Consider the following 13,139-nt stretch of genomic DNA (forward strand, 5'->3'; position numbering starts at 1 on the left):
AGTCTCAACGTGGCGTTCTGGACTCTGAGCAAAGCAACTGAAACCTGTAAAGCTGAGAATTACAACAGAAAAACAGGGGAGCATGAAGTCCACAGCAGAGGCGGTGTCAAGGAAAATACGAAGTCTGGCAGCAGGTCCGGGGTAATGATAAGCAATCTAAAGTCAGTGGTGCTGCTGAAAGAAGACACCAGTACATTGAAAAGTCAGAATACAATAAAATTCTGAGTTTAGGTAGTGAAAAAAAGTATCAGAGACAAAAAGCAAGGAGATAATTCTAACTCAAGAGCACTGTTCGTTTGTTTTAAACAGTCATAGAAGAATACAGTTAACAGCTGGGTGTCATCAACGTAAAATAATTTGTTTTGGCAAAGAAAAGAAAAACATACCCACTGAAGACTGTGTATGAAGAATATAAATCCCATGCTGGACTCCTGTGCTCTTTTTTGAGGTGAGAGCCATGTACAGTTGTGTTTTCACGTGATTTCTCTTATCTGTCCCCAGCATCCTGCCCAGTGCTGTGCAGTGGAAATGGGCAGTACATGAAGGGGAGGTGTTTGTGCCATAGCGGCTGGAAAGGAGCAGAATGTGATGTCCCGACGAACCAGTGCATTGACGTCTCCTGCAATAACCATGGCACGTGCATCATGGGGACCTGTATCTGCAACCCAGGATACAAAGGCGAGAGCTGTGAAGAAGGTATTGGCGAGACACATTCAATTAGCCTTTTGCTTTGATTGTCGTTATATAATTACATGGATGGAGGCAATTCAGAATAGGACTGGCACTTAAACAGAACAGTAATAGGCACCTTAGAGATACAATAGATGGATGCAACATAAAAATGATATGTTGTAATAACTTGTCGTTAGCTATCATATTTGTTCAATAATTGGATGAAAAGCCATCAAATGCTTCAGATAGACAAATCTAGTTGAAAGACCAGAACATCTAATCATATGTTCAAATGTTCTTACTAAAGCATCGTTTCCATTTACACATCTAAACGTATAATTACTTTTACAGTGCTTTCTTCTCTGCTATGCTATGCCAAGCAATTTCAGTTGCTTACATACACAAAATGGTGGCGTGTGAGAGAAAGTCCCTGATTCTTGTCAGCTTTAAAAGCTTAGAAATGCTCAGGACTTGAATTAAACTCTGCTTCAAAATCAGATATTATTTTAATGGCTCTTCCACAGCTTTTTTCTCACATTAGCCCCCAAACATTTTCATTTACATTTAGATTTGTGGCTCAGAAATACAGTGTCTTTTAGCACTTATCTTTAATCTTTTTTGTGTAGGAAGTCACCTGCCACCATAAACCTTTATCTTACCGAGTCTGTGACTGCTTCTTACTGCTAAATGAAAAAGTGGACAGTTTTGTAAGTGCGCAAATCATTCAGGTAGTTATAAAAATACATCCAAAAGTGCTTGATTTAAAGAATAATGTTCAACACTTTTGAAAACTATTCTCAAAATTCTATGCAGATGACCTGATAAATAATTATGTTTAAATTACCCTTCTACAAATGCATATGTAAGGCCTCTACACCACCTGATAGTTTTAAGAAGACATCTGTTTGATACATGTATAAGAATCACAATGGTTTGAATTAATTTACGGTTGTCTTCATGTATACAGGATAAAGATTTATCTGAAATGGCTTTATTTTACAGACAATGAAAATAGGCTGAATTGGAGTCAGACGTTCAAATGGCATCTAATCTAGCAATTCTTTTGATGCATTAAATGTATTGGAGTGGGACATCTCTGATGTAACATGGCTTCAGTGTCAGTAAATGTTAGAGATGAAGACAGTATCAGCTTTATAACAATAAGCCATCTCTTGAGAAAGCTTCATTTTGGCTTAAGAAAGTACAATTCAATGAAGCCGTGGGGCATGCAAAACCCAAAGATGGTGACTACTGAAGTATCTTTAAAGCATCTCCGTAGTCCTCATATTTACTAGATCATATCTTTACTGGATAAACATAAATGAAAAGATCCTGAATTTGCCTCTAGGCAGACGTGTTTAATGTGTGTAAATTAGAGTAAGATTTGCCCTTTTTCTAACAGGAACCTTTTTTCCCTGGTCACGTTTAAAGCAGAAAAGCTAGACTCTACTCAGTTATTTTATGTTATCACTGTAGCGGGGGACAGTGTCAGTCCCACTAGGTAAAAACTTGAAAAAGAATGAAGAACAAAGAGAACATGATTTTTCTTATGAGCTGTTTAGTATTTTTCCAAATATGCATTTGTTTTTCATATTCGAGGCTTAATTTGTATTGTGTCGTAAGGGGGGGGAAGTAACTCAGAAATATGCCATGTGGGAAATCTTGAGGACATATATATATATATATATATATTTAGATCTAGTAAAAAAGTTGATTTATACTATTTCTTAAATTGCTTTTACTTTTTAATTTCTCTTCTAAGAAGGACCATCTGGTATTGATTACTTTTTATTATTTCTCAGTTCTCGTAGCTTCACTGTGTAGTCCATGTTCATAATGGGTTTTCATTCCAGGGTTTCTTCTGTCTTTTCTTTTTCCCCCATAGAAGTTCAGCAATGTTTATAAAACATCAGCCAACAATCTTACATGAGTTTTTCTTTTCTGCTTCCTTAGTTTATTGGCCCATATTTTATAAGGCATGGGCTAAGCCAGCGAGACATTAAAGGGAGGGGAGCAAATTTAAGCAGTGAAAAATGAGAAGTTACTCTTTGGGTACTGAATAAGCCTAATAACTTGTGTGACCAATGAAGCATGAAGCATATTGGGGGAAAGTGTAGAAGAGGCACTAACCTTGCATGCTGCATGATTTATCTCCATGGCAAAGGTTCTGCACAAGGCTAAACTATAAATGGGGCATTTTCCAACCAGGAATTAGACCATGTAGGACATTTTCCAAGCAGCAACACAGATATATGCAAAACTTTTTTTTTTTATTTTTTCTTTTTCCAAGTATACTAGATTTTGTCAGCTCTGCCCTCCTGCCCCACTCCCCATCTCTGCTTCTCCCAGAGCTGAGCAGCTAAATTTGTCAAGCAGAACTCCCTAAAAATATACCATTGTACTCCAAATCCACTAAGCAATTGATTAAGAAGAAAGCAGAAGCCCGTAATCCTGTCCCAGGGCCATTCCGATGGTGCAGAAAGCCTAAAGAGATACAGCTAGTGAGGCTGAGATTAAAGTAGCCATTGTGTGTGACATTTTCTGAAAGGGCTCATTTCAACATGAAAAATGGCCTTGGGATTATGATAAATGGGGGGTTCTGACATGCACATTCCCCTCCTATAATCGTCTGTGTTAGAGCTGAGATAGCAGATTGTCTGCCTCCTGTGATGGAGCCCCTTGTAAAACTCACCTTTTTCCCAATTGACCTTCAGAGGGGATGATTAATTGCCTGGAGGTAGCCTCTTGTCAGTTAGCCTGTGATCTTTGTTCTCTATGTTCAAACCATCTGCTGAGAACGTACGAGGCTGCTAGTCCGTTCCGTAGTCCTTTTCGTACCTATTACTGCTGAGAGAGAACAGGGCCAGGGCTTCAAGGGTCTCATGCTAAAATTGGCACCCTAGCTCCCAGCTCGCTAACAGTGAAGGAGATTTATAGACTCATCCTTTCCAGCCTCTTACAATTTTCGAGGATTGTTCCAGCTATGAGCAGGGCTCCGGGAATCAAACAAAACAGAAAATGCTCTCACATGCCTCGAGATAGTAATTGCTGAGCCATTACTTGTCAGACTGAGAACGTTTTGAGAATCCAGGGAATTATCAGAGCAGCTGTTGTGTTTCCTTTTAAGGTTTCTGGATCTTAAACAGGTCATTGGGATTCTTATTAGCTTTTACGGGGCGGCGGGGGAGGACGACCCGCAAACCTGCTGCGTGTGCGGTGGCCGCGTTCTGCTCGTCTGTATTCGAGCGAGGAGGTGGACAGCTTTCCCCTTGCTGCTTAGCCAGACTGACACTTGTCGCTGATCCCCAGGGCACTGCCACACACCGTTTCAAGAGCCGGGAAGAATTTCTCTAGGCTGTCCTATAAGCTTTTATATATAAATAGATGATCGACTCCTCCAGTCCTTCTTTGGAAGGGTGTCTGGTGCGTTTCGTATTTTTCAATTGCTGGGTGAAATTCCCCCGTGGGCAGAGGAGCTGACAGTTGCCTACAAAACACATAACTCAGGAATCAGGCAGCAGTACATTCGGTCTTTTGGTACACTTTGCTATACTGTGCACCTAATTGAATGGTCTCCAATCTTGTTAGGAAAGTGCCTCTTTGGGGAAAAAAAAAAACCCAACATTTAAAAAAGAGTATTAATTGATCAAAAATAAAACCAAAAGAACACCAATAAAAAAAAAAAAAGATTTTGTTTTAATCCTTACTTCAGAAAACTGTCTAAGGATGTTTAACGTGAAATTTATGTGTCTGTGAAACCTGTATAGATTTCAGCACATTCTTCGATTTAAGCATGTATTTTGCTGAATAAGGACATCAGCTTCTGCTGAATCTTTACGTAAAATTCTCTCTCAGAAAACTAGAACTCAGCTTTGAATTCATTAGTAATAGTAATTTAGGTTATTCTAATAGAATAAATGGAGGCACAATATGTGTGCAAGAGAATATTATTCTTATTCTATTCTTAATTGATATTAGCCTGTTCTTACTAGAAAGATCATTTATTAGTGTAGGCCTGGATAAAAGAATGGATTTCATCATTAAGTTTTTATCTGTTTTTCATGTAAGTGCTTTAGGTCTCACTGCCTTTTGGGGACACTGTCTTCTTGCATGAAGCATCTCGTTTATGCACAATGGGGCTTCGATATCTGGTTGGAGCCTTGAGATACTATATAAACAAGTTTGTGTAGACAGCAGTCTGTTAGCTTTTTTTCTGAAATTCCCATTTGCTTTCCCTGTCTGTTGCTCTTCCCTCTCACATGTAGTGGACTGCATGGATCCTACCTGCTCGGGACGAGGCGTGTGCGTGCGAGGAGAATGTCACTGTTCAGTTGGCTGGGGAGGAACAAACTGTGAGACCCCAAGAGCCACTTGTCTGGACCAGTGCTCTGGTCATGGGACCTTCCTCCCAGATACTGGACTCTGCAGCTGCGATCCCAACTGGACCGGACACGATTGCTCAATCGGTAACGTCAGCGGTGACTTACTGTTGGTTTTTATTTTATTTAAACTTTGTAAAATATTCAGACCTAGATCTGCAAAAAGAATGCTACAAATGTGTTCCAGTAAAGCACATGTAGGGCATGACTGGAAGCAGAAATGCCATAGCTCAACTACATAAATAATTCTGCTTCCATTGCTGAGCATAGAGTAATACAATAAATAACCCCATTAAAGCCACCTAGGCTTGCTATTGTTCATTATATTGCTATGAATGTAACTGATGGTCTACATATAACTGCTTGTTCTGGTGTTAGTGCTTGATGAATCCCAGTAGCCACCAAAGGGTCTGTTTTGATTTTTAGGAGATGACTAAATATTCTTTAGGTGGCTGTAAACAAGAAGGAAGAGGTGGCAATCCTTCAGGTCTCGTTTCCCTTCTGAATTCAAAGGCTGTGCTTTTCTAGGCTCAACTAGAGGACAATGAGTGTCACACGAGGTTCATACTAAAAGACTGTAAGCACTGTCCTCTATCAAGTAAAAAATAAGTTTACTGGGTAGAAGTATTTAATAGTACAAGCACCTACCAAGAAGAGAAGTTTTTATGGGTGGTTTTGTGTAGAGGTTTGGAACTGTGACCTTCCTTCATTCCTCAGCTGAATGGGCATCTTGCTCAAAATCTGCATCAAGTATCTGAAATGAAGGCTAAAGAAAAACTATTCAGGAGCCTTTTCTTCCAAATGCAATTAGCTTTTAGAGGCCGCACTGAGAAATGCTATAGTACTAGTTAGAACCTATGGAACATTAGTCTTTTGGCTTTTGTCCTGTATATTGTGCTCACAAACAAGAGACCACAGCAATAACAGCTTCTTTACCTTACACAGCTGGGGTGGAACTAGGCCAAAAATCCAGGGCAGCCTAGTATAGGCAATGAAATGAAATGAAATGAATTTTCAGCAAAGTGACAAAAAAAAGAAAGCCTGTTAGGAGAGTGGATATAGTAGAAAAATTACGTAAACAATATTTTCACTGAGGAATTGCTATCACGTGTAAAGAAAATCAGGCAACTGCTTGCAAGTATTTTAAGAGAGTAACTTCCAAGGATTGGGCAAACCAAATAAACTGGTACAAAGTATATAAAAAGACCTTTTCAACAATCGTCATTTAGGTTAGGTGTTAGAAAGCTTGTCATAAAGTAAAATTGACTGGGCTGAAGAATAAGCAAAAGAGGAGGCCTACTTGCCTGGGGCTAAAACTAGGTTGATCAAAACTTTTGCAGATGTAGGGAGGGAAGCTTTCCTGCATTGATAGGAAGATAAATTTGGTGTCAGGCTTTTCCTTTCCCCATATTAACATCTTCAATTCCATACTCTATACGTTCATTTATAAGACCACCATAAGGGGAAAGGTAGTAGTGTATTTCTAGTGATTTTGTAGCATAGTTCATAATTGAGTCATCATTCTGAGTTTATGTGGAGGTTTGGGGATTGCAGGGATGGATTTAGAAAAATGTTCATTTCTACACGCAAACAGAATTCACTTTCCCTTTGTTAACCTGCAGGGTCATGTACGGATGATTTATAAGCTTTCTTTATACTGCTTTTATAAATCCATCTAGTGCAAACTTTCTTTGGCAGTGTGAGGTTATTTGAGACAAACTTGAGCATCATTTCAAGACCTTTTTCCTCACCAAGCTGCTTGTAACGTTCAGGTTATTGTGCCTCACAGCTAAAATCACAGCTAAGGTGATCTGTAAACTTCCATTTCTAACTCGGACCTTTCCACTGAATTGATGGCTTGATTTGAAAGACAGATTTACTCACAGGATGCATGGTACCCTTCTTGCATGATTAAAATAGAGTGAGCAAGCACGTTAGTACACATAATAACGTACTGCCCAACCCATTGGGTTGGAGGTTCTGTAGAAGGGACTGAAGGGGCCAGATTTTTATTGTCCTATAAAATAGGACCAAAGAGAACAGAAGAATTATTAAGTGAAAGAATTAAGTACTTTCTTAAATCAGCCTCAGCTGAGCAAAGCAGTTAGGACTGTGTTCAGTCCCAGTGAAATCTATAGGACTGTGCCTACATGGGCTAGTGCCAAGGACAGCCCCTTCTGTAAACCACATTGAGAAGCAGACCCTGAGAACAGCATAATCAGGAAACCCAGAATAAAATATGAGGAGGCACAGTGGGTTTTCCAGCTCTTAACACCTTGAAGTCAAGACTAATACCTATCTAAAATGCTGTATGCGGTATTTGTTTAGAAGGTATCAGTCAGCATGGAAGCAGCTAAGTGAAAGTCTGTGGATTGTTATACGTAGTAAGTAAAACTAGACTCTCTTTGAACCTTAGACTCCGTCTTTCAGCTAAGTAGGTAGATTTCACCTGCCTTTAGCAGGAACCTTAGAGAAACACAGGTTGCTGGGTAAAACCCTTAGTTTTTCACAAGATAATAATACTACAGAAATTTCTGTTTCCTGATTATATTCTCTTTTTTCATTTCTTGTGAATAGTACTGTGCACTGCATTGTAGGAAGAAGTAATGATATTGGGGGGGGGGGGTATTTGCTTTATGTGTGTGCACACTGCCAGTATATCTTGAGATATGGTTGCTACCATACTACCTCAGGTGTTTCAGTCTGCAAAAATGCTTCTTAAACATGCTTCACCCTTTCATGCAAGGGACAGTTTCTTGGGATCCCGTTTCCCTCAGTACGCACTTCTTTTTTGGTTGATTCCCAAATATAAAAAAAGTCTTTTAGAGAAATGTGCAGAGTAAGTCCAGAGATAACCTGTACTGAGCAGCAAAAGGGGCGTTTTGATTTCTCCATGGGAGAATTAAATCCCTTCCCTTTTGCATCTTAGTACTGTTGCAGAAGCAAATACAAAAAGGTCCTTTATAACCCAGTTCAGCTAAAAAGTCCAAGGCAATGCTTAGTACAAGAAAGATAATTAAGGAACCACTCATCCTAACCCCTTTTCTCCAGGGCCTGCCATCACAGATCCTCTGTATCCCAGGCTTTTGGTGTGCTATCTCCCTTCACCTCTTAATGAGCCCTAGCAAAGGACTTCATTCTCCAAGTTCTGGCAACTAATGAAGCCATTAAAGAGCAGCTCTCTTAACCTCTTACTGTCTGAGTATAGTGAGAAGAGGGAAATGGCCTGTGCTGCAGTGTGAAACAGAACTTAATATGTGATATAGTCTCAGTCTTGAAACTATATTTAAACTGAAGCAAGTATTTCTGGCTAATCAAGAGGCAACAAACCACATACCATAAGACATATTTGCTGAGTGCAATGAAATTAATAGGTGAGTCAGGTTATCTGCATTTGGGGAATGCACCGTCTCCCAGAGGGATCTCACTGATGCATGAGTACATTCCCAGGCCCATCAAAACAGTATTATGCTTGGATACAAAATCATTCTTAAAGGAATTAAGTCATCTGGTGGTGTCCTTCGCTGTCCTCAAATTTAAGTCAGTGATTTTCACACTGTTCTCTGGCAGTTGACATCTTGACATGCATGATATTCACTAGAATCATTGGAAAGTTGATAATACAAAGCAGCCATAGAAATTATGTTCTCTGTGTAATGAGTATACTGACTTTTTCTGGGCAGTTGACAGTGGTTGTACATTGACCTGCATACAGATAAGGATTCCTTCTCAATCACTCATTCATAATGACTCACTTTATGCATAGTTGACATCCAGTGCAGTACTTCAGACCCTTAAAAGTACACTGGAGAAGAGTAGTAATAGGAATAGTACTTGGTCCTAAATTGGCAGTGGAGATATAAAATCATGAGCTCTACATTTAATGGTAAGAGTTGGGAACTGGAAGCTGGGACTCAGTAAAGAATTTAGAAGTTGTGATGTTTTACATCACATTTTGAAAAGGCTAAGAGAGCATGCCTGACCAGAGACTGAGGCTGAGCTTACATGACCATATCTCATGAAATCTAGTAGTTTGATCCTATTCATAGCTTCTCTCATCATTTCTGCTGCTAACAGTGTTTTCTGAGGATATGTCATTTGACTTTATGACTGCCCTTTTCCCCCTCCGTGACAGGGAGGAAATACTGCTTACCAGTGACTTGTTGCCAAACTTCGTTACTAAGATCTATGATCACAAAGATATTTAGGCATTTATGATATACCTTAACCAAATGCAGCTACTAACTTTACTACTGTGTTGTGGAGAACTTCTCAACTTCTGAGACAGACCACAGTCTAGAGCTGTCTATTGAAAAGCTCCCTTAAGTTCCTAAATTTCTTCTGTGGCACATACAGCAGATGTCTCCTCAGTCTGAGAAAGCATTGGATGTGATCTCTCACTTCTTGGGAGAGTATCCCACCTACCAGGTCAATGCAGATGCTACAAGCAGTCATCTCAAAGAAAAGAATGAAGTGGCTGGGCACATCCAAAGGGATCCTGAAGTTGAGAACAGGGGATTCATGCCCTGAACCTTCATGTCAACTGGGCATCATTCTAAGGCACAGAGTGCCTGTCATTTGGGACAGGAACAGAGTTTCAGACCATCCATCTCCTCAGGTTTACCAGCACTGCAGCACTCATTCTGGCCACACTTAACTCTGGCTAGAAATGTTATAAATGTCTTTAGCGGACAGAAAAAAAAGATGGGGTTGTATTCATGCCCACTTCCATGCCATCCCCTCCTGCTTTTAGGCTTCCCATGACATTACCAATTTGGTGGGATAGTTGTCCTAGAGAAGAGAAACCTCTGCAGAGGGCTGTTCACATTTTAGTTAAATGGAAATCCTTGAAAGGGAGCTTAATTGATTCCTCTTCAATTCAGCTGCCTTCTCATTTGGGTACTTCACGTTACTTTAGAGCAGTCTGGGTTTCAGCTTTTGAGAGATCCTCAGTTCTGCCAAATAACTGTAGAAGGCTCAGCAGGCATCATGATCACAGATTCCTCAGGAGAGAGGCAATTACAGAACTGTGGCATTTAACATAAAAAAATAGAAAACCCCCTCTTAGCCTGTGTGATTGGTTAAAAACAGTTTAGGAGGGGCTTCAGACTGCCGTGTAGCGATCACAATACTTGCAGATATGCCTAGAGAAACCTGGCCTCCAAACACAGTGGGGAAATAGTGTGGGTATCCATAGGGCTAGCAGAAGACCAGGTATTTACCCACCGGTTGTAAAACAGTCCTCCCTGGCTTTACAGCCTTTGGTAGGCTGAGAAGCTGGATTTAAAATAAAACTAGCATGGTGTGTATTCATGTCTCTGATTACAGGGAAGCCATATTCTTATAAATTATTGCACAGCACAGTGAAGTCAATGGAAAAGCTACTGTTTACTTTGCAGGAGTATGGGTCAATTCAAGTCCGTTCACAAACAATGATTAGATTTAAGATTCTGTATCAGCTAATGGTAATAACTGAATTTTTTAGTACCAATTTAGTTGTATAAATTAACAATGGAGAAGGTCTTTCAGATAGCACCCAACAGAGTTCCCCACCACAAAGTTGTACAGTTCATCGAAACAGGCATATTTTTTGTACTCCAATTAGTAGATAAAGGGACCAAGAAGAATGAACTTTTAAACAGGAAAGCTAGAGCAAATGCACCTTTACCTTCCACTGTCTTTTTTCATCAGGAATTGTGCAGGAGATTATTGGGCGCACACACACACATACAGACACCCAGAAACACAGTTCTCATATATCTTACTGAACAACGTCATATCCCATTGGTCAAACAGCACCAGGGTTAACACAAGATGTGTGATAAAAATTTATTTCCTTGGGCTTATTGGTGTCAACCTTACAAAAGAAAATCTCATGTTAAATCTCTCATGTTAAATTCATGTCATGCCCAAGGCCACTGAGATAAAAATCCATACTTGGAAAATTTTCACATAATCCCTCCTTTAAACCATCATTTTCTTCATTAAAAATGTCTCTGTAAAAAAAGGATATTACATCAGCTGTCACATGGTACAAGCTTGTACCTTACTACAGGCTAGGGCCCTCTTTAATGCCTAAGAAATTGCTGATTTGTCTTTTTCTTAGCTTTAAAACATATCGGGAAGAACAAGAGAACTAAACCTCAGGATACAACACCTGAAATTGTGAAGGAATAAGTGAATCCAGAGAATCAACAGTGTTAACAAGAACTATCATTGTACAAAACATAAAGTTTTTGATGTAGCTGGGATTGTGAGTACAGATTTTAGCCTACCCATTGCCAAGATGAATTTATCCTTTAAAGTCTTCTAAGCTTTTTATTAAAAATGCAATAAAAGACTAAAACCAGCCAAAACATTTGAAATAAAAGTATTCAGGAAGGATTTCATTTGAATACCTTTTACTCCCTTTCCCTTTGTTTATTGAAAATGTGTATAAGGAGACCCGGGTGTGGTGGAAAAAAAAGGTAGTGGTTGAGATGGGCTGTAATTATTTTTGGGGGGAGTCCAATTCTTCAAAAGTCCAAATATCTTTGTGGTCAGCAGATGAAAAGGACATGCTAAAGGGAGGGAGAAAACTCCCAATAAGATAGAAAATACAACTTTATGTTTCAAATATGGATTCCTACTTACAATCTGATAGTTGAGAAATTGTCTTAGCACATTTCCATGGCCAACCAGAGATCCTTCAAACTTCTGTCAGCTTTGGGATGAGTTTAGGATCTCACTCTTAGCCACTCCTCTGTTTGCAGCAGTCCATGCAGTCTTGGTCAGGTACAATGACTAAGGGAGAGATTGAAGGAACTGAAAACATGCATTCTAGCTGTCATTTCAAACTTGGCCAAAACCAGTGGAAATGGTGATATCATCAGTCTGTCTCTGGCCATTAGATCACAAAACGTTTGGTCTGATTAGGTCATGTCTCAGGCTGAGAATAGTGTATGTCCAGTGGTGTAACAAGCAATCCCTGATCTTCACTGACCTTGGGCATGCTGTGATGAGTAAAGCTTCTTTCTCTCATATCAGCTGTACCAGCATCAGTGCAAATTTATGCACCACCTCAAAGGGCAATGGGTAGACTATTCCATTCCCTATTTGTTTTCTACCACAATTAGGACTAATTCCCAGCATGCCAATTTTAGTTCAGCATTCTTCCCTATCTCCAAATGTGACCTCAGCAGTCACAGCATGAGATCAAAAGTTCTTTTTGTTTGGATCAATTATGCTTTGTGTTATGGACTTTCCTGACTGAAAACAGCAGTGATGTACTGGACTCTGTGGGGTTCATGTTAACTTGGCTAATTGAAGAATAGATGTTTCACAGCACTACAACAAGCTATTAAATTCCATGGTTAAAACAGGCTACCGTTAAAATAGTGTGTTTTGAAGAGGGCTAAGCAATTAGCATGTTTGCTTGTATCACTGAAAACTTATGAGTCTCAGATGACCAAATTTTGGCTTATTCTCTGACTTTGCTTTTGAAAGAAGGAGCCTTAGAGTCCTTATGATTTCTGGAATTATATCATGCCAACATGGGGACTGGTCATAATCTAGCCCCTTCTCTACAACAGAATGTCTGTCATGAAGTTGCTGCTTTTTTAAACAATATTAAGTCACTTCTTTGATGCAGTAAGTGTAAGCCAGCTGTCACTGAGGACAAAACTACTGTCCTGCAAGACCGATGTGAACTGGTTCTTCAATTTCTTTTGGAGATAAAACCAGTTGATCAAGTCAGCTAAGAATGTGAAATGTTATAGTCATTGCATGGAATAGGTCATGCTTGTAAAACCATAGGAATCAGTGTATATTTCTGCAGGCTTAGAATTGCTCTATGGCGGTTGTGCAGCTTTTGAACTGAAGATACATGACGTTCAGTAAGTTTGGCTAATCAGTTTGTAACTAGCTCACAGAAGACTGTGTAGACGACCTCTTAGTTTTGTGAGTCTAGACCTCTGCTTCTGACTATTCCCTCTTTTAACCAGAATACTGCTGGAATATCAGTGGGGTGGATACTTGTGTGTAGTCAGACTCTGCCTGTGATCTACCTTGATTAGGCTGGATCAAGACTGTCCTCTCATACCTCATTCA

The 13,139-nt window shown here is 39.6% G+C and overlaps 1 protein-coding gene across 7 annotated transcripts in view; it reads left to right on the top strand.

The window, feature by feature from the left end:
- The window catches only part of TENM4 (teneurin transmembrane protein 4), a 600,927-nt gene that overhangs the window by 443,596 nt on the left and 144,192 nt on the right, over positions 1-13,139 (top strand). For all 7 annotated transcript variants that reach the window (XM_069808531.1, XM_069808534.1, XM_069808532.1 and 4 more), the window contains 2 exons: positions 502-696; positions 4,938-5,138. In XM_069808531.1, the coding sequence (XP_069664632.1) occupies positions 502-696; positions 4,938-5,138 (396 nt within the window). The remainder of the gene's footprint in view (positions 1-501; positions 697-4,937; positions 5,139-13,139) is intronic.

This window comes from Haliaeetus albicilla, chromosome 20, assembly GCF_947461875.1.
Source record: "Haliaeetus albicilla chromosome 20, bHalAlb1.1, whole genome shotgun sequence".
In the NCBI taxonomy this organism is placed as follows: Eukaryota; Metazoa; Chordata; class Aves; order Accipitriformes; family Accipitridae; genus Haliaeetus; species Haliaeetus albicilla.